General features: G+C 35.3%; 2 protein-coding genes across 2 annotated transcripts in view; one reads left to right on the top strand and one right to left on the bottom strand.

The window, feature by feature from the left end:
* Positions 1 to 281: 281 nt before the first annotated feature.
* The window catches only part of LOC105229775 (ATP-binding cassette sub-family D member 3), a 32,978-nt gene continuing 5,804 nt past the window's right edge, over positions 282 to 27,455 (bottom strand). Inside the window, exons 2-11 of the mRNA XM_049454247.1 lie at positions 12,701 to 12,813; positions 4,589 to 4,779; positions 4,431 to 4,528; positions 4,184 to 4,364; positions 3,825 to 4,107; positions 3,637 to 3,734; positions 2,681 to 2,771; positions 2,388 to 2,607; positions 1,970 to 2,144; positions 282 to 1,757 (exon numbers count right to left, since the gene is read on the bottom strand). Of these exons, the coding sequence (XP_049310204.1) occupies positions 1,344 to 1,757; positions 1,970 to 2,144; positions 2,388 to 2,607; positions 2,681 to 2,771; positions 3,637 to 3,734; positions 3,825 to 4,107; positions 4,184 to 4,364; positions 4,431 to 4,528; positions 4,589 to 4,779; positions 12,701 to 12,813 (1,864 nt within the window). The 3' untranslated portion in view covers positions 282 to 1,343. The remainder of the gene's footprint in view (positions 1,758 to 1,969; positions 2,145 to 2,387; positions 2,608 to 2,680; positions 2,772 to 3,636; positions 3,735 to 3,824; positions 4,108 to 4,183; positions 4,365 to 4,430; positions 4,529 to 4,588; positions 4,780 to 12,700; positions 12,814 to 27,455) is intronic.
* On the top strand, positions 5,729 to 6,688 carry LOC105229774 (uncharacterized). Its single transcript, XM_011210214.4, has 2 exons — positions 5,729 to 5,973; positions 6,041 to 6,688. The coding sequence occupies exon 2, from the start codon at positions 6,057 to 6,059 to the stop codon at positions 6,657 to 6,659; it is 603 nt and encodes a 200-aa protein (XP_011208516.2). The 5' UTR covers positions 5,729 to 5,973; positions 6,041 to 6,056; the 3' UTR covers positions 6,660 to 6,688.

Raw genomic sequence — 27,455 nt, 5'->3', positions numbered from 1 at the left:
CGACAAAAAATTATCTGATCGGATTACTATAGCATATAGCTGCTTAACGAAGTTAAAATTTTGTTAACTTTTTTAAGTTTCGTTTTTTTTTGGTAACCTAAGTACTTATTCCACGTAGAGGCTATAAGTATTTTAAAATCGTCGCTTTTCTCCAAAATCTTTCTGAATACAGCTGAATTTTATTTTTAGAAAAAATAAACAGGTTTATGGGACATCCTGTTCACGTTATAATAAAAAAAACCATATAACCAAATGATAACCAATAAATATAACCAAAAATACTCGTTTAATACAATCCTTTTGCATTTATTAATTTTAGTTTACACGATTTATTTTATTATTTTACAATATACAAGAGTGTTTTTATGTATACAAGTACAGTTATGATTGTAATCAAGTTGTTTTCACCATTTCTCTGCGTAGCAAATTTCTCAAACAGCATTTTTTAAAAGCAAATTACAATAATCTCTATGCAATATATATATATACATATATATAGATGTATATATTAAAATGGTAAATATATATATGATATAAATTATATATTTGGAAGTATGATACATACATACATACATAGCTACAGAGCTAATAATTAAATAATTAACTAAAAAGAAACAAAATAAAATATGTTGCAGTTCATTAACGCCACTTCTACAATTTACTTTTACCTCCAGCACCAATTTACAAATACATACATACACACAACTTAGTTAAGCGAGAGCAAGAGAACAAAATTATTATTATATTTAAGCAAGGCAATTATTATTGCATTACAAAAGCATTTAAATTAAATTGTTTATGCTATAAAAGATCACCATTAAATATGCTAACGAAAAGTGTTCACACCTAAGCAACAACAAACTTCAAAGACGGGAAATCGGTTGTATATAATGATTGAATGAGAGAAGAGCGCAAGTGATAAGTGAGGCTTTACAAGAGCGAAAAGGCAATTTGAGTATGCAAAAAGTCACAAAAGCGAGGAAAAATAGACAATATGCAAGAGTAAGGTAGGCAGCATGACGAAATAAAAAAAAATATAAAATATATGCGACATTTTTTAAAATTGATTTTACGACGCTTTGTCACATTTCACTTATTTTGTTGTTATTTTTAAGGAATATATAATTATAATTATATAATCACCAACTTGCATGCCTTGCACCTCCCTACCACCACTTAGATTTCAAACTAAACTTGAAAGCTCATAAAAGCTCACTTAGCACTTGCGTGCTCTCAACACTCTCCAGTTGTTGACGGCGTACTCAATATTACAACTATTGACTGCTGTTGCTAACTGTTTTATCTACATACAAATTAATGCTTTACACACTTATTTTACGATTTTACGAGCCGAACTGCTCCTTCGCCTGATCGATTGGTGCGAACTCGTAACTGCCACGCCCATCGAATTGCAAATAGTAGTCGTGATGCGTCCATAGCGACTTGCGATGCGACACTGTGAATAACGTGATGCCTGCTTCGCGACAATAACTGTACATTTTACCCTCAACATCCACGGACACCGCGCTGGTGCACTCGTCTAAGATGGCGAACTGTGGACTGTGGTAGAATAGACGCGCCATCGCTATGCGTTGCTTCTCACCGCCCGACAACACGTCAATCCAATCTTCGATGGCGTTCAGTCCATTCTCGCGTTGCTCCAAATAGGTGAGCTGTACAATGTCCAAGTACTTCATAAGATCTTCGTCGCTCTTGCCGTTGCGTATCATTTCGTCGCGCGTGTGTGGGTAGATTATCTGAAATTTGAATAAAATTATTATCAATAAAGTCTACACAAGTCTCCACAGCAAAAGTCGACACAAGTCTCCACTATAAAAGTCTACACAAGTCTCCACTGCAAAAGTCTACATAAGTCTACACTGCAAAAGTGTACACAAGCCTCTACTGTAAAAGTCTACACATGTCTCCACTGTAAAAGTCTACACAAGTCTCCACTGCAACTATTTACCTGATCGCGTAGTGAGCCCAGCGTCATGTATGGACGTTGCGGTATATAGAAGAGTTTACCACGTGGTGGTTTCGTTAACTTGCCACCCCATGTGGGCCAGAGCTCGCCGAGTATGCGGAATAAACTAGATTTACCACAGCCATTTGGACCGCACACCAGCACATTCATGCCCGATCTGCAACAAGACGAGTTTTTTTAATACTTTTTTTTTAATTTTTTTTTTAATATTTTTTAAATTTTTTTTTAAATATTGTTTTTACTTTTTTTTTAATATTAAAAAAAATTTGTTTAAATATTTTTTTTTTTAATATTTCTTTTTTAATTTTTTTAATATTTCTTTTTTAATTTTTTTAATCTTTTTTTTTAATTTTTTTTTTTTTTTTGATTTTAAACTATTTATTTGAGACCGTGTACTTACTTAACCTCAAAGCTTAGCTCCTTTACGAGCACATCACCGTTCGGCGTAACGAGCGGCACCTTTTCGAACCGTATGATATTATCCACGAATGTCATAATACCCTTGTTGGGGCCGAAGCAATTGTCGCCATTCAAAACGTTATTCACCATTGTGCGTTCGTATCGCCCCTTATTCAGATCACCCAGCACTTTGATAAGCTCGGTCATGCGCGCCGTGAAGCCTTAAAATTTAAGAAAAAATGTTCAATCACTTATGTTCAACAGTGAGTAATGTAAAAAACGAAAATATTTTACCTGCTAAGCGCGACATCTCGCGACCGGCCAAAACTAAACGACCGATAGCTTCGGCTAATTTCACCAACATGCGGCCGTATGTGTAGTATGCCTGTGGAAAGTGTGGTAAATTGAGGTTAAAGTAATATAATACGATTTTGAGAAAATTTTTATAAAATTACTAAATATTCTCGAATCCATGACTTATATTATAATTAGTATTTCTGACAGAAAAAGGTGGTTAAGGGGTTACTATAAGATGTGGCTATTAACCGTACGAAGTCTATTTGGTCTAGGTAATTAGTATGTTCATAAGTAGAACAACAACAATATCAAGTTGCAATCCATTTTCATTCTTAGGTCAGACACGCTATGTATATTTGTATGGCAGCTATATGCTATAGTGATCCGATTTGAACAATATGTGCGGAGATTGTAGTGTGGCCTAAGACAATAATCTATGCCAAAATTCGTGAAGATATCTCCTCAAATAAAAAAGTTTTTCATATAAGGACTTGTTTTTGAACCGTCAGTATGTATGACAGCTATGTGATATAGTGGTCCGATCTGAACAATTTCTTCGGAGATTGTACCCTTGCCTTGGATAGTAATCTATGTCAAATTTCGTGAAGATATCTCATCAAATAAAAAAGTTTTTCATATAAGGACTCGTTTTTGAAACATCAATATGTATGGCAGCTATGTGCTATTGTCGTTCGATTTCAACAGTTCTGACAAATGTGTAGCTTCTCAAGGAGAAAAGGTCTTGCGCAAAATTTCAGATCGATATCTTAAAAACTGAGAAACTAACACGCGTATATAGAGAGAGAAAGATGGACGAATAAATGTATATGGCTAAATCGACTCCGATCGTGAGGCTAATCTTTTATATTTATGTTTTATAAGTTCGCCAAAATTTCCTTCTGGGTATTACAAACTTCGTGGCATACTTAATATCTAGCGAAAAAAATACAAACCTGCAAACGTTGACCACTGTGTTCGCCCGACAACAAGGGATGATTGTCCGTGAAGAATGGAATTGATACTGCATAAAAACCGACGATGGAGGCGAAATCTGGAAGAAAAACGAAAATTTTCAAAATGAGAATGAGCGCCTTAAACTTAAAATCAAAACAAATGCCGTTATAAAATAAAGCCTACTTACATTTGCCCACAATATTATCCACAATACCCATGCTAACGCGGAATTCCAAGAACTTGCGTAGATGTGTGCGCAATTTCGAATAACTGGCCAGCAGCGTGAGCTTCTCGCGTGTGTTGCCCTGATAGAAGGCCACCTCCTCGGAGTTCGTGATCAAACGGCTATTAACATAACGGAATTCACCTTCCAGCTTTTGCTCCTCAACCGTTAGACGGCCGGTTGGGCGACGCAAGCGCGTGAGAACAATGCCAGCGAAAAGCAAATACAACATAAGTATGGAAGGCGTCTGTGAAAGAGAGAGAAAGACAAGGAAATATATGATAATTACATCTCTAGTGAAGTTAAAGTGTTTATGTGCTCACCTTGCCACCCAGATTGACCGTCAAGCGATAGACATAGATAAATATGTCCAGCACAGGCTTGCTGATATTCGAATACAGATCTGTGGCGCTTTCGCAGAACTTATCGATGTCTGTGGTAAGTAATTGATCGGCATTGGCTATTCGGTTATCCAAATTGGACATTTTGTAGTAAGTGTAACCGCTGTAAGGAGTGTGGGGCGTGATTTAGTCACTTGCTTTAGCTCAATTGTAAGTGCAATGTAATTACCTCAGATACTGATTGTACAGATGATGTGTCAAATTTGTACGGAATCGCAATTTTAATTCACCCAAACTCCATTTCAGCACATTTGTGACAACCGATATCTGTCGATTGAGTAAAATGTATGTTTAATATTTTTTTCAAAGTTTATTTGTATTATTCACCATTGGCAGAGCGGCCAAATACTTGAGCAGCGCGGATTTGAATTTATCTTTATTCATGTGTATGATCGTGCTCTCCACCACGGTGGCATTCTGTATCATCCAAATATCACTAACAGAGCGACCGATCAGCGAAGCGGCCACCAATAACAACAAACCGCTTTCAACACTCCAGAAGCGGGGCACGAGTATGGCTGGAATTATAAAAAAGACAATATTTCATGAAAAATGTTAAAAAAAAAAAAACAACCGAGGCATATAACAAGTTATGAAAATTTGGCACAGAAGAAAAATTTAACAGTCCGGGTCAATTTTGATCAGATGCTAAGTTCTCCCAGAAACTCCGAGAACTATTCGTGCATTGAAAACCATTCATGTATTTCACAGAAACTTATAACAAGTTATGAAAAATTGACACAGAAGAAAATTTTATTAGTCCGGGTCAATTTTGATCAGATGCTAAGTCCTCCCAGAAACTCCGAGAACTATTCGTGCATTGAAAACCATTCAGGTATTTCACAGAAGCACATGAAAATTTGGCACAGAAGAAAAAATTTTATCAGTCCGGGTCAATTTTGATCAGATGCTAAGTTCTCCCAGAAACTCCGAGAACTATTCGTGCATTGAAAACCATTCAGGTATTTCACAGAAGCTTATAACAAGTTATGAAAAATTGGCGCAGAAGAAAATTTTATCGGTCCGGGGTCAATTTTGATCAGATGCTAAGGTCTCCCAGAAACTCCGAGAACTATTTCTGCATTGAAAACCATTCAGGTATTTCACATAGGCTTATAACAAGTTATGAAAAATTGGCAAAGAAGACAAATTTTTATCAGTCCGGGTCAATTTTGATCAGACGCTAAGTTCTCCCAGAAACTCCGAGAACTATTCGTGCATTGAAAACCATTCAAGTATTTCACAGAAGCACATGAAAAATTGACACAGAAGAAAATTTTACTAGTCCGGGTCAATTTTGATCAGATGCTAACTTCTCCCAGAGACACCGAGAACTATTCAAGTATTCAGCTATTTCAAGAATATTCAACAAAACTTCCAAAAATTATTCCGCAATGTCTGCCATTCTTCATTGAAAAGAACGGCACAAGTAAGACTCAAGGTCTTAACCACAACGACTGAAGATATATTTTTTCGTTAATAACGGATACATTCATACACGAAACAGGCCTTCTGTGCAATATTTCAACAGCAACAATGCTTTTCAGTTGAACATTGACTTTGGAAAACTTTTCAAAATAAATGAGTTAAGTTCTCAAATTTGATTTGTTGTAAAAAATTATTTTGTTTAAGAGAAAAAATTAAAAAAAAAATTTGCATATTTATAACACAAACTTTGTGATTTTATTTTTAGGAAAGCAATCAAAATTAAAGTGAGTACACTTAAAATACCCGAAATTATATAATAAAACCGCTGATTGTCAACTTCATCATTCGCAGAGAATAAACAGTCCAAATGACAGTCACAGCAGCCATTGTCATCGCGGCGCTCTTTCAAATTGTACTGCGCACCTCCTTCTTCTTCGAACAGGAGAAGGGCCTCTGCTCGCCGGCGCCCTCACTAGCTAGTTGGATATTCCTCATTGCGCTGTTGGATCTCATCTCGGATCTATGCCTCTATCCGGTACGTTACATGCATTTGCCGTACTTCTGTCAGGTGATCGTAGAGACCATTGTCACCATTTTGTTAACGGAATTCGGCGCCATAATCGTTTGGTGCACGCTGGAGAAACTCTTTTGGCGACTGATCAAATCATTTCTCTTGATCATGGGCATGTCCACCGCGACCTATGTCAACTATGAATCACTTATATTGGGTCTGACCACCACTTCGATCAGTTTGGGCATATTGGCATTTGTCGGTCAGGCCACCGATCACTTTCACTTGATACGTAAGAAATATCAACGTATTGAGCGCAAGATCACATTGAACATGGAAATCTTCTGGGATTATGTGAACGGCTACAGTGGACGTTGTAAACCCATGTACGATTGCTCATCGGAAGATTTCGAGGAGAACTGTTGCCCGAAGCGGCGACGGAAACGTCGAAGATGTTGAAAAGGTGAACGAAGTTGTCAGTCAAAACTCTTCCGCTCTCTGTCTATGCGTTCCAGCAAAGTGTTTTGTGGCATTGTGTGCGAGCTTTGTATGTGTTTGTGTATATTATTTGTCTATGTGTCCCTGAATGTACTCGTTCGTAACAGTTTGAATGTGCTTGACCCCAAAGGTTAATAATAAAATGCAGTGTAATTTTCATTGTTTCTTTTATTGTTGTTGTTTTAGTTTCGAAATAATGCATATTTAGTGAAACAAATACAGGGAAAGCTTCAAAATTCGGAGTGCTGGTGTAATTATTTTATTCAATTATATATTATAACGGGTGATTTTTTTGAGGTTAGGATTTTCATGCATTAGTATTTGACAGATCACGTGGGATTTCAGACATGGTGTCAAAGAGAAAGATGCTCAGTATGCTTTGACATTTCATCATGAATAGACTTACTAACGAGCAACGCTTGCAAATCATTGAATTTTATTACCAAAATCAGTGTTCGGTTCGAAATGTGTTTATCGACAAATTTTGTTCAGCGATGAGGCTCATTTCTGGTTGAATGGCTACGTAAATAAGCAAAATTGCCGCATTTGGGGTGAAGAGCAACCAGAAGCCGTTCAAGAACTGCCCATGCATCCCGAAAAATGCACTGTTTGGTGTGGTTTGTACGCTGGTGGAATCATTGGACCGTATTTTTTCAAAGATGCTGTTGGACGCAACGTTACGGTGAATGGCGATCGCTATCGTTCGATGCTAACAAACTTTTTGTTGCCAAAAATGGAAGAACTGAACTTGGTTGACATGTGGTTTCAACAAGATGGCGCTACATGCCACACAGCTCGCGATTCTATGGCCATTTTGAGGGAAAACTTCGGACAACAATTCATCTCAAGAAATGGACCCGCAAGTTGGCCACCAAGATCATGCGATTTAACGCCTTTAGACTATTTTTTGTGGGGCTACGTCAAGTCTAAAGTCTACAGAAATAAGCCAGCAACTATTCCAGCTTTGGAAGACAACATTTCCGAAGAAATTCGGGCTATTCCGGCCGAAATGCTCGAAAAAGTTGCCCAAATTGGACTTTCCGAATGGACCACCTAAGACGCAGCCGCGGTCAACATTTAAATGAAATTATCTTCAAAAAGTAAATGTCATGAACCAATCTAACGTTTCAAATAAAGAACCGATGAGATTTTGCAAATTTTATGCGTTTTTTTTTTAAAAAAAGTTATCAAGCTCTTAAAAAATCACCCTTTATAATGGAATTTTGAACTTTGACTCCATTTTGGAAATGTTTCAGAAGCTTGAGTTCAATACAATTATATTTCCGAATCTCTTTACAACGATACAAAGCTCGCAACAGAAATCAAGGTTTAAAAAAGTAACTTAAAAGTCTATATTGTCTTGACCCACATGCACCATTTGGTCCCACTTCTTTGAATTTTGTAGACCACGAGAGTTCGCCGACATCCATTTCGAATAGACGAACGAACGAATTGATCGAAGCCGTCGTGTTTCCCGAAAACCACAAGAATCGCACAACGGTCGGTAAATTCAGCGTCCGCGATGAAACATACCCAAATGGGTTGAGGCTGATCGACTTCGCCGGGGCCCGATATATGGTTATCTGTAGTACTAGATTCCAGCATAGCCACCGATTCCGAAAAACCACCAACCAGATCGATCAAGTTGTGATAGACGGAAGGCACGTATCCAGTGTTTTAGACGTGCGTACACTCCGAGGTTCTTGTAGCAGCGAAGATATGCACCCGCCTCTGGGCAGCAAAAAACGACATCAACAAACGTTGGATTGGAATTGAAGTGTGCTCTGGCTTCTTCGATACCAAATGAGGTTTCAGAGATGGTTCTAATTTCTCCAGACTGGATAAGGAAGCGATGCAAACAGTCGTCGCACTCGAGAATTGATTCCCAAGTCATTGTACATCCCCGTCCTGCTATATGGGGCATGAGTCGGCGTTACGTGTTATCGAAAGAAAGGTTCTGCGGAAGATTTATTATCGAATATCGCATTCATTGATGGAACGATGGAACTGTATGAGATATACGACGACATTGACAGAGTTCAGCGAATTAAAAGACAGAAGAAGATTGCACGAGCTGCTGAACTGGTTACGATAATGAAAACACAACTAGATTCTTGTCAAGTATGTTGAGTAATTATGCAGTTAGTGAAATTGAGTAAAAATGCATTGATCATCAATTTACAGTTGGAAGTTCAAGAATGCGAAACTCATCACAAACGTTTACGAGGTCTAGAGCTAGACTTCAAGAGCGTTTCTTCAAATAAAACTAAACAATATTTACGTACTCTATAATAATAATAGCGTAGCAGTAATCAAATATAATAAGAACCGACCGACGGGTAGTCCAAAGCACACGAAGTGTCGTCTAAAGCCGGCTTTGCGTTCGCTCTTCACTTCTAATTTACAGTGATTCATAGCGTAAACGTGCTAAATGGCAATAGTATGTTGTTGCACAACAACTCATAATACTTATATTCTGCCACTACATTGTCATATTACACAAGCGGCTGTTTAACGGCCGCGGCAACTCGCCTGATGTTACAAAACAAAGCAAACGAAGCTAACGAGCACAATACGAGGCACTGCAGAGAAGTGTTAATTTGTCTACGTAACAACTGTGATTGTTATTACCAATATACATAGAAGCATATATAGGTACAGTGATAGCCATATAAGTAGGAACAGTAGCCGGAAGAACATTGAATTTTGTAAAAAGCGAGTAAATTCATTTCTCTTCGGTACATTAAACCAGAGAACTCCATTGTTTCTTGCTCTCGGGGCATAAATGGTTAGCCGGCAATGAGCTGGCCGACGAAGAAGACAGTGGGGAGAGAACGGCACTGGGAGCAGGCTGCCGAAACGGGCAACTGGGACAACCTTGCAAGGTTTAGAGGTATGATCAACCCCGAGACAAACTCCGTCTCTTTGTCGCGGTCTTTAATGGCCACTGCAGGTTCAAGAAGCACTTGTCCAACATGGGTATAGTCTTTTGAGCAACTGCTGGTTTTGCGACATGGAACAGGAGACTCCAGAACACCTGATTCTAGATTGCTCAGCAATTTGTAGAAGCAGGCTCAAGGCCTTAGCTTCTATTTATGTGGAAATGGATCACATCACTTCAGTCGCGGCCAGCAAGCTGCTGGAATTGTTTCGAGTGTTAGATCCTTGTGATCATATTTCATATAGGAGAGGACACAATAGACCATAGGTCGCAGTGCAAAGCTTCAAATGTTTTTTATCTATATTTCTATCTAACTTTCTGATTTTAGATAAGACTCCTATAAGTACTCAACCGCCATTATACCATGTGATCAAATTAGATCCGAAATGGTCCATTTAAACTACGGACCGAATTCGAATCAACACAAATTTGTTTCCTAGATTTGTGGAACTTTTTTATACTCGTGTAAAACTTGTCGTGTAAAACTTGTCGTCCATCCATCCCGGACTCTGTTATGACGATAACAACGAGAAAGTTAAAGAAACACTGCATATGGGACTCTCTTTTTTGGACCCTGTTCTACTATTGTAAAGCTACCTGCGCCCACAAGCCACCATTTATCACAATTTTTCTATTGTTTAAGTCACATGTACTATTTCTATGAACACCGCTGTATATACTCATAAATTTATTTGTCGGTAAGTAAGTTCACGTTTGTTAGGACGAGAGTGTACAATATTTCTCAAACTCACACTTTTGAGCTTTAGCGGTGTTCTAATTAATCACAATTGACAAGTGCACGAGTACATCGAACGATCGTAAAAATATGAGTGTAATTTATTTTGTCGTGAGACCGACAGCGTTAAAATTTAGTTACCCCAGGTTATAGTAGCGAAGTCATAGCTCAGAACTAAATAATTTCAGATCAAGGCATAGTTTTCGGGTCTGGACATATTTAGAAATACTATATAGACTACCATGAGCAAAAAATAGTAAGACTTTGTTCATAATTTTGATTTGATTCTTAATTCAAAATCTAAGTCGTCCACATCAAATTAATACTCCATGGCGCAAGCGTACGATTTATCCAATCCTTGAAACAATGGTTGCAATCAATTACCGGAAAAGCCTTCAATGCGCGTAGCGATTAATCTTTAATGACTTGAATTGACTCAATAAGGGTTTCCACGGAGCGGCCGTTTGAGATTGATGAATAGCCAGAAGTCACGCGGAGCTAAATGAAGCGAATACGGTGGTTACGATATTGGGTGGAAATGTGGCTAAAAATTAACGAAGAATCAATGCAGTATGCGACGGTGCATTTTCGTGATGCAAAAATCAAGAGTTGTCGGCTCACAATTCCGGTCTCTTCTTACGAATAGCTTCGCACAAACGACGCATAACGCTCAAAGAGTATTTCTTGTTGACAGTTTGGCCGTCAAAAGCAATTTGGACTGCACCACATCTCGAGAATCGAAGAAAACTGTCAACATAACATTAATTTTTAACCGGCTTTGACGTGATTTTTTTCGGCTTCGGCTTCTCAAGCACCAATCGCCGAAAGCGGTTTATGTATAGTACTTCAGAAAAACAAACATATACTAAAGATTAATGATTAATTTGATGGGACATTTGGACACAGATGTATGTATGTAACTGACAGTCATACCAACTTAAAGAAATAAATGGCTTTTCTCGCGATATAAGGCAAGACTATAACTGAGCAAGCGGTATTTACACCAATAAAGAAGAAGACTGAGGCATAATAATGTGGTCCCATGACATATGGTTCTAAGAACTTGATTTTTTTTCTAGCTTGTCGTCTGTTGCTAAAAAGGGCTTTCAAATATTAGAGCATTGTTTTATGCCTCTACAAGAAGTAAGTGAGTAATTAACCAACACACCAGAGAGGCTAAATTTGTTGCTTCAAATTTGATAGCACCAATGCATAGCAATGAGATTAACGTAAGGTTAATACTAATTTTCATCGCTTAAGTTTATAACAACCATTAAATTTATGACTACTTTAAATTGGAAAATAATTTATTTTCATGAAGGCAAAGTATCAATGGCTTTATTCTAATAATAATTTTCAAAAGGGTTGCCATTGAAAAAAAAATTAAAAGAATAAAAATAGTATTTCAAAACTGCGAATGAAACATTTTCAATTTGCTTTTTTTTATAAAAACAAAAAAAAAAAATAATTAAATATATGAAAAAATAATGCCAAGGTATCAATGGACATATTCTAGTAATATAATGGTAACAGGGTTGACATTTAAAAAAAAAATTCCAATTTAACAAAAAAAAAAAAAAAAAATTAAAAAAATTAAAAAAATTTCAATAAAAAAAAAAATCAAATTTTTTAAAAAAAAGTTAGAATTTAAAAAAAATTCCAGTCCTACCTTTAAAGTTCACCAAAACCTATTTTGCACTCCCCAAAAATTCCAGTTTTTTTTAAATTCCAGTTTTTTTTTTAAATTCCAATTTTTAAAAAAAAAAGTTCCAATTTAAAAAAAAAAAATCCAATTTAAAAAAAATCCAATTTTTTTTTAAATATCCAATTTGATTTTTACACAAAAAAAAATAATAATCAAATTTTTGTAGCCATACGGTCATAATTCGCATTAAATAATATAGCAATTCACGTGCGATCTACGATCAGCCATCTAACTTAATCTACATTTAATAGCAGGCATTTAAAAACTGCGCCAGGTGCAGCAAATTATTACGATTATTTATATAAATTATTTATTTAATAACAACAATACAAATTAATGGAGCATATCAACATTTTATATTGCTCAGTCAGACAGAATAATGACTGATGTAATATCAGAGCGATTAACGGTACAACGTCAGCGCTATTAATTGTTACATTGATATTATTTCATTTGCATGTGAGATTTGTGAACTTGATGTGTTAGGTTAGGTTAGATGGCTGATCTATGATCACATGTGGACTGGTATATGTAGTCCTTTGTGAAGCCATAGAAACTATACATTACTATATTTATACATACATTGATGGGTTATATATAGAAAAATTTCTTATACTTACGCAACAACTGTCTCAACTGTTTGAAGAATACCGCATTGACATGAGCTTTGCCGCCCTTTTTGTCTTTCTTCTCCGCAATTGTGTACTGTATTTTATCTTCATAGCCCGGTTTTCTGGAAAAGAAATGAAAATTATTAAATTATTAATGAGAAACGAGTTTGAGAAAGGAAGAGCAATTAAAATTTTGCAATAAAATTAAATATCGACACAAGCCACTGAGAATTCCACTTAGACGGCTAAAAGCGACGAACCGTTGTGACGCCTAAAACTCCTACGTTATGAATTATTATGACTTTGAAGAACTGTAGACAGTGTGAGCAGGAAAGTTCTAAAAATATAATTTACATCAAAGATTCGCCAAATATTGACTGGAAGATCATCCTAAGGGAGATTTCGTATGAAATGTACACTATATCAGCAAAACACACATGAATTCCCGAAGATGTTCTTCAAATGGTTAACAATTTTTCAAATACTGCCGAGATAGAGTCGATCTGTCTATATTGGGTGATCTTACCCTCAACTGATAGTGATATCTGAAGAGTCATATTGGTTTAATAAATGGATGATCGACGCCCCTGAAGCTAAGCTTACTTTTTCCAATCTTTGAACACTTCCAATCATATCTTCAAAGTTCACCAAAACCCATTTTGCACTCCCCAAAAACAAGATTACACATTCTTACTTAGTTATACTTTGATATTGGGAGCAAGCAAGCTTTATATTTCTGGACTTTGTAGCACAATCTAAACTAAAGCAAATAGTAATTAAAATTTGTGCTGTTCAATAGACTCAAGTTCAAGCTGCTATTTAATGAAAACAAAAAAGGAAAAAACAAAAATAAAACGCGAAATGGATTGGCTTATCAGGCCTGTGCGAGACTGCAGTTCAAAGGTTTATTTACGATTAATGAATGGATCTATTAATTTAGTGGTACAAATCGCATTAAGGGTGAAGGCTTCAAGCAATTTAATTCGTATAAATAAATCAACAAAGAATCTAGTAGCAAAGAATTTGATAAGCAGAAGAATTTAAAGATTGAGAATTGAATTTAGAACTTGATTTATTGATTTGATGACGGGGGTGTTTGAAACACTAAATTACTGATAATTTAACAATTTTTTATTTCTTTCACACTTTAAAGATGCAAAAGAGCAAAGGTAAAAGTCAACGAAGATTGGAAATATCAGAAAGCGATTAAACGTGAAAGTGAAGGAAAGTGATTAACTCAAATAAAGTAGAGATCTCTAATTGAACCTCACACGGTGGGCTTTGGAAAGAGCTACGGACAGATTACTTAGGTTAGGTGAGATTAATCTGTAGGCCAATGAGCCAAGCATAGATCAATTTTGGTTTTTTGCGATACTAGACTACGATTTCAGTTACTAGGTCCATGAGGAGTAGTCATTGTTTAGGATGCCTGTGTTTGAAGCGAATTTTAACACACTCTGTGACCTCACCGTCGATACCTCCTCAAATGTATCATACCGTGGGGATCCCAGATGTTAACAGTGTAGTCTTGTCAATGCGGAACAAATGCACAAGAGATGCTCCATTGTTTCCCTGGTGTTTTGCTCTAGAGATTTTCTGCAGTCTTCTCGATCTGTCAGCTCCAATTAAATCGGGCTTAGAAAAAGATAAAATAATGGCATGACTTCCAAATAGTCAGTGCCCCTTTATGATAGCTGTAAGTCTGTATAAGCTTTGTTTTGTTTTGTCAGAATTTGGCCAAATCTGTTTCGCTAACTTGCATTCGGTTTCAAATTTCCAGATATTTTGCATTACTTGTTCAAATTGTGCATTGAGCTCCCTCTTGATCGATTCTACCGAATATGATATTGTCTCTGCCTCGCATTCGTTTAGAGAGGCTGCTGCCTTAGTCAACTCGTCTGCTCTTTTATCGTTAATCTTCCTATGACCGGAAGCTGAAAGTGAGGACGAAGACTGTGGAGAGTCGACTCGGCGCCGGTAGCAGCAACTCACACTGACGTATGGAACGAATTGACGTATTTTACGTCGAGATCTTAAATTGACAAAATACAGCTTGTGCAATAACTGAGCCGTTCGACCTTCCCAAGTGATATCGTTTCGCTCAATGGGATCTTGAAAAGTTCCAAGAAGATTCCACGTTTTCAATGCAAATTTTGTTCAGCAGTGGGGCCCATTCCTGGCTCAATTGCTATGTAAATACTTACGTAAAATTGCTGCATTTAGGACAAAGTGCAACACTTAAGAGATTCAAGAGTTGCCATTTAATTCAGAAAAGACCGCGGTTTGGTGTGGTTTGTGAGCCTGTGGAATCATCGGTATTTCTTAAAAAATGATGCCGGCTAGAACGAAACCGTCAATTTTGACGCCTAAAATTGAGGCTAGTAATCTCGGCGATACTTGGTTTCAACAACAGGGTGCCAATTCCCACTCATCGCATCAGTCAATGGATTTATTGAGAGAACACTTAGATGGACAGATAATTTTACGTTTTGGACTGATGAATTAGCCACCAATATCGTGTGATATCACACCGTTAGACTTTTTCCTGTCAGAATGTGTAAAGTTTAAAGTTTATGCAGGCAATCCCGCTTGGATTCTGACCTTGAAGCCAAACACCAAGCATGTCATTTGTCATTTACCAGTCGAAATGTTCGAACGAGTTATCGAAAATTGGATTCAACATTTTTAAATTGAAAAATTTTGAATATCCGTGTACTGCCTTCAATGACACCTACATTGAGCACAAATTTCGAATTTTGCCAATAAAACATGTTTTTTCTCTAACTTAGTTCATATAACAGTATTGCACACAATAATATTGACAAAAAAATATTATAATTAATAATGCACCTTTATTTGGTCATTTAAATGCATTCATTTCAAAATATTAATTATGGATATAACAGCGAATACCACTGCCCACGTAGCCTTCTAACATTGACGTGTATGTTTGCAGATGTGTTTTTTGCTTTATTTAAGCTTCTCTTCTTCAACTTTTATTCTGCTGCTTTCATTTCTTTTTATTCTTCCGATTAATTTAGTTATGAACTTTAAACAGCAATCGGCAGTGGAGAGGCAATGGCGGAGCAAATGAGGTGATTCGCACAAACAAGCCATGTGTCACTTGTAGTAGTTGTAAATGTTATTGTTGTTGCTGTTTTAGTAGCGTAGACATTGCTGTGTTTGATTTCATAGATTGCCCGCAATTTGCACTCATACACACACACACACATAGGAACAGTAGTAGCAGCGTCTTTAAAAAATGTAAAATAAATGGTTTATACACCCATTGCATATACATACATATGTACATACATGTTTGTGCATGTATGAAAATATTTGCTATCGCAAGGAAGTACATCAAATATTATTAGTGCACTGCGTGGAGCTCACACCTGCGGCTGAAGTTGAGGTTAAGCTTTTGAGTTGTTTGTAAAGAAAACTAGTTGCGAAGTAATCAGTTAGTATTCAGTTATAATTTTGGTTAAAAAATTATGAAATTGATTATTAAGCGCAATAATATTAATATCTCAGCTGAGAAAGATACAAAATGAAACCCTATAACCGGTTCCAAGTAACCGTATGGACTTTATTAATTTCTTTCCCAAATGCAGAGCCATAGATTATAATATTATTTTTCGAAAATAAAGTAAACAACCAATATCTAATGAAAAACAAATCATCTGATCAAATTAAACCCGGACTGGTCCATAGAAACTCGCAGTGTGTTTATCGGGGCGAGTCGAGTGAGAACGTGTTTCCACCGAAGTCATTCGAATGGACTCGCGAGAGATGTCGAGCTCTCTTGCCATCTCTCTAACACTTGCCTGACGTTTTTTAAGCATCATATCCTTTTTAATATTTTCATCAGTTGAAGAAGTCGAAGCTTGAAGCTGTACTTGAATAGCGAGTTTACTTGAAATTTTGTGTTTGGAGTGTTTTGGGGGGTTTACTTTACCTCGAACGAAAGTAATTGAAGGGCGCCAAGCATTTACTGCGGCTTGTGAACTCATCGAAAATTTGCCTCATGCGAGTTGTCCATCGAGTTGTTAGAAAATCAAATAGTGCTTGAAAATCTTCATATTGACATCAGAGAGATAGCAGAGGATCTCAATATCGCGTAAGGATCGACTCAACGCATTTTGATTACTGTTTTCGCTATGAAGCATATCAATGCTAGACTAGGATCTTAACCCTGATTTTTTTTTTTGCAAATAGGACGTCGAGCAGATGTCACAAAAGAGATTCTTGGCAAAGTAGCTGTGGACTCTTCTTCGTTTCTATGACTTCACAAAGGACTACATTTAGCAGTCTACGTGCGATCTTTGATCAGCCATCTAACCTAACCTAGCTGTGGACCCTACGTTCATCACAAGGATTATTATTGAAAACGAGATATTCTTATTAAAATTCCTGAACATGTAGTTTCTTTTTGTCAGTCCGGGTCAAATTTGATCAGATGACATAAATAAAGATTTGCATAGTAAGGATTAAATATTATTTTTGGCTCAAAATGAGTCTAGTTCTTCCAAGAAACTTAAAATTGGAGGTTCCTAAAGATGAACATATTATGGATTATATCCTATTTTTGGCTCAAAATGGATCTAGTTGCTCCAAGAAATTTAAAGTTTGAGGTTCTTTACATATTTGTTTATTATAGCTGCTTATATTGACTTAGGAACCGATTTTGAAGGCGATAAAAAAGATTTATATTAAAATTCGTTAAAATAATGTTTTCCTTTTTGTCAGTCCGGGTCAAATTTGATCAGATGGCATAACCAAAGACTAATATTTTATGGATTATATCCTATTTTTGGCTCAAAATGGTTCTAGATCCTCCAAGAAACTTCCAAGTTCGAGCTTCCTTAAAAAATAAGTCGAAACTTCTTCTTTCTTTATATATTATCGAAGATAGTTCAGGAGCGCTGAACTGCTTTCTTTAATGGCATAGATCTCATGTATATGAATTGAAAGCAAATACTCGCATAGCGAAAAGAAGCTTCAATGAAAGCTTACTTTTCACTGCTTTTTAACTTTAACTCTTGAGTTCTTCCTTCCAGCCAATTGTCTGTTCAAGGAATCTGCTACGGAAAATATTTACGACCGTTTTCGAATGTTAGCTGTCCGATTAGTACTCAAAACCAAACCAAACTTCTTTGCTAAAGTGACTGCCGCAAGATAAGCTTGGGGAAATATCAATTTAAACTAGTAATAGTACATTCATGCGGTCAAACATTGACTCAATAAAATTTGTGGTTTCACCCCAGAAAATAATTGAATCTTTCATGAAAAATAAAACAGCCTCAGTAAACAAATTCAATAATATTCTGTTTTTAAAATTTGGTTTTTTTTCGATAAATATTCAGTGCCGTCAAAACTAATTGCTAAACGAAAATTACCAGTTGCTCGTTAGTTGCGAACTAGTGGCATCGCCTATGTGGTCTATACTCGCACACACACCCCTTCGCTTAATAATTCAACAAAGTGTTCGCGCCACCCAACGATGATATGCGAACTTTTACTAATTTATTATTGTATGTTTATTAAGAATTTTATTATCTGGCGTGTTGTTGTAGTGAGAAATACACTCGTATGTTTGTATGTATTTATGCATAAAAATGAGTTGGTAATTTCTCAACAGGTTCTCACTTAACTGAATTTTTGCCATCTAAGAATAAATATTGGCGAAATACCTAGCATTAGCATTAGGACGCTGGTCAAGAATTTTATTTCTGGGCTTTCGTGCATTCAAAAGCAATTTAGGAGAAGAAGAAAAACAAGTGATTTATTAATAAATATTAGCGGCAACTTTTTTCAATATATTATTTTTGGTGAACAAAATATTTTAAAATAAGAAAAACAAATTATTTAAATAAAAAAAAAACAAATTATTTAAATAAATAAAAAATATATATATTTTTTTTGAATTGAAATTTTTTTTGCATTTAGAATTTATTTTTATATTTTTTGTTTTATTTTGAATTACTGAACTATAATCACGCAGCTGATTTTATAAAAGTCATAAATTTTAATAATCGCTAATCTGATCTGTCAATAAATAGCTAAGTTAGTAATATAATATGGCAGTAGTTAAAAGTATATTGCCCCTCGTTAGGTGATATTTATGTATGTGCCTTAGAGCGGATCGATTTCGAGGGAGCCAAAAAACGGATAAATCTCGCAGTATGTGGGAAATGTGCTACGGTTCATTCTTATAACTTATGGTTCTAAAATCGGTTTCGAGCCAGCGATTTTTAAGGAAAAGGGTTTAAGGAATCATAAAAATTTGTTCGTCAACTTTTGAGATATCCGAATGAGATTTGGTACATGCATTTTGATATTATATTAATCATTTGACAAAATCGGCCAACTATAACACATACTTATCTCCCATACAACTTTGCCGTTGAAAATAGATGGTTCGGAACTGGTTTTAGTCTCGTAGTCTCATAGGCAAAGTCGTTCACAACAATCCGCAGAATACATATTTCCTCTTTACGCGATTTTATAGGAAAAATCGACCCGATCTAATGTACATAAATTTTTACTTGGCTATAAAACTATAAAAATAGCCGTAATATAGATATTATTATTTTATACACATTGTGGCAGTGGGCCGCTTATCTAAAAAATGGCATGTGGTCGCATTAATTTCGAAATTAACTTAATACAAGGGTCAACAACAGTTATCAGACAGTTTTTATTATGCAGGGTATACTAAGTTTGAACGGAGTGCACTAAAGTAAACATCGGAGAACCCATAAAGTATATACGAGTACATCCGTATATACATAAGTAATCAAAGTAATGGACTGAGTCGGGGGAATATTTATTATCATTCGAAAGAACATTCTTTGGTATTTATTATTTCAATATCATCTCTTTCAAATGGTCCATCAGTTCAGTTCAATTTTACTTAACATTTCGACTGGTAACTGGCGAATGACACGTATGATGTTTTGCTCCAAGACCTGAATCGAAGCGGGATTGTCTGCATATACAGGGTAGGCCATTTAAAGTTGACCCATCTGGCAACGCTGTAACTTTTAACAGCGCTGACAAATCGGCTAATGTCATACCGCGTTAGAAGCGTCATTCGAAGACAATTTATACCATGGAACAGTACACTCCAAAAGAACGCGCTGAAATTGTTCAGCTTTATATTCAAAATAACTTTTCAATTGTGTTAACTTTTGGCGAAAACTCATCATGTCAGACGAGGCACATTTCTCGTTGAATGGAGGCGTAAACAAGCAAAATTGCCGATTTTATGCCACCGAAAATCCTCAATTAATTGAAGAACAGCCTCTTTACGACCAAAAAGTAACAGTTTGGTGCGGTGTTTGCGCGAATATGATCATCGGACCGTATTTTTTCGAAGACGATGATGGAGCCACGACAACAGTCAATGGTGAGCGTTATCGAGCCATGATAACGGATTTTGTGATACCCATTATTCGCGAAAATGACATGGATAACTTCTGGTTTCAACAGGACGGGGCTACATGCCATACAGCTCGACCAACAATCAATTTATTGCGACCATTTTTCCCCGGGCGATTGATATCGAAAAATGGTGATGTTGACTGGCCACCGAGATCACCAGATTTGACGCCACCAGACTTTTATTTGTGAGGTTATTTGAAATCCAAGGTATACGCTAATAAGCCAAAGACCTTAGCTCAACTGAAAGCCAACATTCGACGTGAAACAGCCGCCATATCATCCGAAACATTGGCCAAAGTCATGGAAAATGTCGAAAAAAGAGTGCATTTAGCTGTCAAAGCTTTACGCGATCTAATTTTTAAATATTAGCTGAAACAAATCCCCTTGGACCAAAATAAATTATTTTTGAAATGAACAAAAAACATTGTTTTCTTTTGTTCTTTTTTTTTAGAAACAAATGGGTCAACTTTAAATGGCCTACCCTGTATTTTAGACTTTACATATCCACACAGGAAAAAGTCTAACGGTGTGATATCACACGATCTTGGTGGCCAATCGACCGGCCCAAAACTTGAAATTATCTGCTCACCGAAGTGTTCTCTCAATAAATCCATTAATTGATGCGATGTGTGGGAAGTGGCACCATCTTGTTGAAACCAAATGTCGCCGAGATCACGAGCTTCAATTTCGGGCATCAAATAGTCGGTTATCATTGCGCGATAACGGTCGTCCTTGATGATTACGTTATCACCGGCATCATTTTTGAACAAATATGGAACGATGATTCCACCGGCCCACAAACCATACCAAACCTTTGTTTTTTCTGGATGAAATGGCAGCCCTTTAATCTCTTTTGATTGCTCTTCTTCCCAAATGCGGCAATTTTGCTTGTTAACATACTCATTAAGCCAAAAATGGGCCTCATAGTTGAACAAAATGTGGCTCGAAAATCTCGTATTTTGTTGAAATTTTTCAAGAGCCCGTAGAGCGAAGCGATGTGGCTTGGGAAAGGCCCAGCAGCTTCAGTTCATAAACAAGCTGTGTTTGTACGTTTTCAATTTAAGATCTCGACGTCAAATGCGCCAAGTCGTTCCATACATTAGTCGAAGTTGCTGCGAACGGCGCCGAATCGATTCTCCACTCTCAGCTATGGTTGCTATATTTTCTTTACTGCGTGCTGGACGTGGTCTATTCAGTCGAATACCTAGGTTGAACAACACGCGCGAAACACATTCTTTACAGAACGTGAATTTTCGCAATACAGTTGGACGATTTGTAAACGTTGTCTTACGTATTTCCATGATGGAATGCCAAACAGTACTGAACAAAAACAACATGACAGTTTGACACGACGTGATCAGTTATTGAAAAAGTACCTTTGCTTGGATCACCCGTTCTCCATAAAAAGCTGTTCATTGGCTTTTTTACTTAACAAGATATCTTCATGATACAATCTCCGAACAAGTTTAGATCAAATCGCTATATAAGAGCTTGCTATAGCGGAACATTTTTTTATCAACATAAATATCTTCATAAGATATATATAAAGAGATATATATACATAAATATATATATATATATATATACATATATATATATCTTGTTTAATTAAGTAATCTTTATTTGACTTGAAGGTTGTTTCTATCAAAAAAAAAGGTGGCTAGAAAGAACTAGCAGAAAGTTGGATGCAAACCGTTGGCCAGTCACGTTTTTAGATTTATTTACAAATAAAGTTGCTATAAGTTATGGTCCGATATCGGTTATAACGTCGGTGCAGCCAAAGTTAACGTTTTTTCTACTTTTTTTTTGTTTTTTTTTTGTCATAATAATTCATTTGTACTTTGAAATTCGGTAGCGTGTTTGTTGATTAAGTGTATATTTTTTAATGCGATTGTATGTACATATGTACATATACATATATAAATGTATGATAACAATACTCTAAAAACGTAGTACATACATAACTGTAAATACACATACGAACACAGTTCATAAATTCAAGCTTCCGTGTTTTTTTTTGTTTTTTGAATTCACATTCGGTCAATGTCGCATACATTGGCCTGAATGCTTGGCAGTTCGTTTATGACACCCACTTGACCGTTGACACTTCGGTTTTGCAATTCGATTTTGCTTTTAAATCTTTTATAACTGCTTTTATGGGCAAAAAAGTTAAAAAAATATGAAACTATTGACAAAATAAATACAATTTTATTTTTTTTTGTAACTTTTATTATTTGTAAAAACAAAGTTAACTGTAATAAAAATCCAAAAAATTAAAAAAAAAATCCAAAAAATTAAAAAAAAATCCAAAAAATTAAAAAAAAATCCAAAAAATTTAAAAAAAAATATTCTAAAAATAAAAAAATAATTATTTAAAATTGAAAAAAATAAAAAAAAAAAACAAAAATAGTTAAAAAATAATAATAATTGTTTTTTATTTATTTAATTTTTAAATAATTTATTTTTTTTTAAATACTTAAATAATAATAACAAAATATTCTACAAATTTAAAAAAAAGAATTTTTGTTTTTAAATGGTTTTTTTATCCTTAGAATATTTTTTTTATTAATTTTTTTAATGATTAAATTTTGCGATTTTGTTTTTTTTTTTTATTTTTAGAATTTTTTTGTTTTTCTGTTTTTTTATTTTCAGAATTAATTTTTTTATTTGCTGAATTTTCTATAATCTATCTATATTTTTGTTTATTCAAAATATTGTAAGCATCTAAAAAAATAAACTTTTGATTACAAAAATAAACAGAAATAATTTATATAACAAAAATCAAATAAAACATAAAATAACAATTAAAAACTTCAATATGTAAATGTGAAACTATATATTTAATGATTACTGAAAAAAATCGTATATATGCTTGAAAATTAGCATAGCAGATAATACAAATAGCAATAAAGACAAACAAGAAAGAATTTAAAAATGAAAGTCATCATGGTATAGTAGCGGTCAGATAAAAGTTACTATACCCGCTAATATTATAGGAAAGGATAGACTATCCGGAAGAATTTGCTGAGCGTTCAGTGAGATTGGCAGGGAAACATCTACCATGTGCTCCGCCGCTACGGCCAAAACTCTTAATTCGGAATTGTACCCTCAACAATTAGCCCGAAAATAACAAGCTGTGGCCAATATTAAAGGAATTGCTTTCCATCTGGAAAACGCTGTGTATGTGTGATCTATACACATTTTGACTCGCCTGAAGCTTGCTTAGGATGTTTTTATGCATCCATATATAGTTTGGACCTGACATTAAAATATTAATACCCGTTGCTGTTTGTGGCGAATTATTTCGCTGGTAAAAAATTGCCTTAAGAGAAGTGTATGAAAATCGACATCTCAATGCGTTGCGTATTTTACAATGGATAAAAATATTTCATAATGAATTTGTTTCAAATTTGCTAGTTCTAACCGAATTTTGGGTGCGGAAACGTTGCGAATGCTTAGGGTTTTTCAGTTTTGTGAATAAAAAGCCCGCGAGTGGTTCAAAGCCTTCAAAGTCGAGAGAGTGTTGAAGGCATGTCTCGGTCTGGACGCCCTCCCACCTCTTAAATTAATGTAAATATTAAAAAAGTGAAACTTATAGTCCTTGAAAATCTTCAGGAAAGTGTTAGAGAGATGGCAAAAGACGTCGACATATCTCTTGAGTCCGTTCGAATTATTTTGGTGGATATTTTGTGTATAAAATGCGTTCTTGCTCGACACGCTCTGATAAAGCAGATTTTTTTTTCAAAATGAGTACTTTAAACAGGTCTCTTTGGACATGCTTGATCGTGCGAATTCCGATCCCACATTCATGGAGAGCATTATAACTGCCGACGAGACATGGGTTTATGAGTTTAACATGCAAACAAGTCAACGACCTTCAGAATGGAGGGAAAAAACGAGCCGAAACAAAAAAGCCACGCCAAAGCCGCTCAAAAATCAAGGTGATGCTCATTGTTTTTTTCGATATTCGCGATTTGATGCATCATGACTTTTTTCGGAGAGACAGACGGTTATTAAGAACATGCTTTAAAACGGTCGCGATTGTGGTAGCAGCCAAGAATGCGATCGAATTAGAAACCAAAATCGATCAACCACCGTATTCAACAGATTTGGCTTTGTGTGACCTTTTCTTGTACCCCAAACTGAAATTTGTGCTCCGTGGAACCTATTTTTAGTCGTTCCAGAATAAAAACCAAACAAAATTCGCTGAAGGAGCTGAAGGCCACCCCGAAAAGTGCTTATGAAAAGTGTTTCGAGGACTGGAGTAATCGTTGGCTGGTGGGGATTACTTTCAAGGCGAAAAAATAAATATTGATGAATAATAAAATAAATTTTCCGGATGCTTTTTTGTCACAATATACATACATACATATGTATACATTTCTATACAAATTCAAAATGTTTCTTTGACCAACCAACAAATTATGAAATTTTTGGGTGTTTACTATTTATTTATTAATACTTTTAATTACTTATTCTATGATGACGTTAGTTCAATCAAAACTGTATAACGTGCATTGTTTGTTCGCACGTCATATTGTTCTGACGTAAACTATAAAAGTAACTACTGAATAATGCATTCCCATAGTAAACGATATGTTCAAAAAATAATACAATATAAAAATGTACTTTTCATATAGAAATTCAATTATTTAAATAATTATATTCAACAGCAGAGCACAACTAACAATTAAATATGCCGTTACATAACTTTAAACAGTTATATCATCACGAACAGTTCGCACAATGTGTCGTTAACTCGGCAGCAGTGTCAATAATTAATTTGGAATTTTTTCTGCAGCTACAAGAACAACAACATGAGCTTATGAACAAAAGAAATGGAATTTAGACTTTTATTTTTGTGTCTGCAATATTTTATTAATGAAATGCAATACAAATAAGTACGAAGCAAATTCGGGTTTTCTGCCGAAATTCTACGATGGTTTTGTTATGGAAACTTTTATTGACATAAAGAGGAATGAAGAATAAATGGATTCGGTTACTAAAATGGAAACATGAAGACTGCTGTGTTTGAATTTGAAACAGCCGGTTTTAACAACAGCAACAACAAATCACTAATGATTAGGCATACATACATACATGCATATGCGTGTAGTTCAAAGGTCAAGTAGATGAAAGGAATGCACGAAAGTCTAGATTTCGGTTTTTTTATGCGGCCAATTCGTTATTTTAACTACAGAGAGTTTTAATTCAACTAAGGCGTTTTCTGTGTGCTTACGTACGAGTATGATGTACATACTTATGTATGTAAATACGTATACAGTGGCGGACAAAAGTCTACATACACCCCCTGTTTTCTTCGGTGTGAGAGTAGTTACAAAAACTTTTTAAAAAAATGTGTTGATACAGTTTTATTCTAATCTTCTTTCTAATAACAACAAACTTAAAAAATCCATTAATTAATATAAAACTACAAATTTATGGAATAAAAACTCAAATATTTGTGCAATTCACAAGTCTCATAAAGTTGTAAGTTATAACGATTCGAAAACATAGCATTGAAAATTGTAAATGTGTAAACTCATTTTTGTATGAAATCCAACAACAATTTTTTTAAACAAGTGTAAAAATTTATAATTTTACGATTTTACGATGCTTTACGACAGGTTGTGAGTACACCAATTGTGTTGACAAAAGTCTACATACAGTACAAAAATATCTTAGTTCAGTGCGAAAAACTGTAAAAAATGCTAGTTATTAAGACGTTTTAGTATTTAGTTGGGTCCCCATTGGTATCTATAACTGCTTGAAGACGCCGTGGCATTGATTCTGCTAAATTTGTCAACGCTGCAAATGTAATGCTGTTCCAAGGTCCCAATATGCGCTCTTAGAGTAGAGCAGAGCTAGAAATTTGGTTCTTTCTAATTCTACGCTCCAAAATCTCCCATACATGTTCAATAATATTCATATTTGGACTTTGAGGTGGTGTATTTAATTCACTTGGAGTATAATAATGCAACCAATCCTTGACAATTTGCGCCGCATGCATCGGATCGTTATCTTGTTGAAATATCCAACCGGAACCGAGCCCTAAATTATCCACCAAAGGCTTCAAATTATGTTGCAACAGAGACTTATACTTATAACCGTCCATTTCACCTTCAATAAAGTCCGAATTTCTAACTCCAGAGGCCGCAACAACTCCCCAAACCATTACGCTGCCGCCACCGAGCTTCACAATTGATACTACGTTCTTCGGTTCAAGCGTGGCGTTAGTTTTCCTTCAAATTTTAGCCCTTTCTTCACTACCAAAAAGGGTGAATTTAGAATCATCTGTAAATGAGACTTTTTTCCAAAAATCCATTTCCTTTTCTTTGTGTTTTTTGGCGAACTTTAAAAGTAGTTTCCGGTTTTTTCAGAAATAAAAGGTTTCTTCCGTGGTGTTCTACTTTGGAATCCGTTATCGTTTAGAGTTTTTTTTTATTGTTCTTGGTTGGATACTCATTTGTGATGTACTTACTATGCGTTCGGCTATATTTGGAGCATTTACTTTTGGATTTTGGTCTACTTCGTTGAGAATCAGGCTGACGTCTCTACGAGATTGTTTTTTGGGGCGTCCACTGCGAGGTTTATTTTCGTTGGAACCATTATTTTTAAAGTTTTTTAGAATTGTCTGTACTGTTGCTCGACTCAAGCTTAAAATTTTAGAAATTTCACCATATGTTTTTTTTCTTTTCTTTCTTTTATCACCAAATTTCTTACATCAATTGATATTTCATTTCGCGGAGCCATTATAGCTATTGAAATGTTTAAACCACAACTAAATTCAATAAATATCAAACAATAAACATATTGAAGTAAAATAAAAAGGCTAACGTTACCTTACTGTTAATATTACAATGTACAAAGTAGGAGATTTGAACTGTATGTAGACTTTTGTCAAAGCAATTTTTGAGTTTTTCTTCCATAAATTTGTTGTTTTATGTTAAATAATGAATTTTTTTAGTTAATTGTTATTATAATAAATATTAGAATAAAACTGTATAAATACATTTTTCTAAAAACTTTTTGTACTCTCATATCAATGGAAATAGGGGGTGTATGTAGACTTTTGTCCGCCACTGAACATACAAACAGGCACACATATTAATACATATGTATGTATATGGCGTGTAGTTCAAAGGTCAAGTAGATGAAAGGAATGCACGAAAGTCTAGGGTTAAATTTCGGTTTTTTTATGCGGCCAATTCGTTATTTTAACTACAGAGAGTTTTAATTCAACTAAGGCGTTTTCTGTGTGCTTATGTATGATGTACATACTTATGTATGTAAATACGTAAGTATGTGTGTTGATGAC

This window comes from Bactrocera dorsalis, chromosome 4 (genome assembly GCF_023373825.1).
Source record: "Bactrocera dorsalis isolate Fly_Bdor chromosome 4, ASM2337382v1, whole genome shotgun sequence".
Lineage (NCBI taxonomy): Eukaryota > Metazoa > Arthropoda > Insecta > Diptera > Tephritidae > Bactrocera > Bactrocera dorsalis.
The sequence above is the reverse complement of the archived record's forward strand: the minus strand, read 5'-3'. Positions and strand labels throughout refer to the sequence as shown.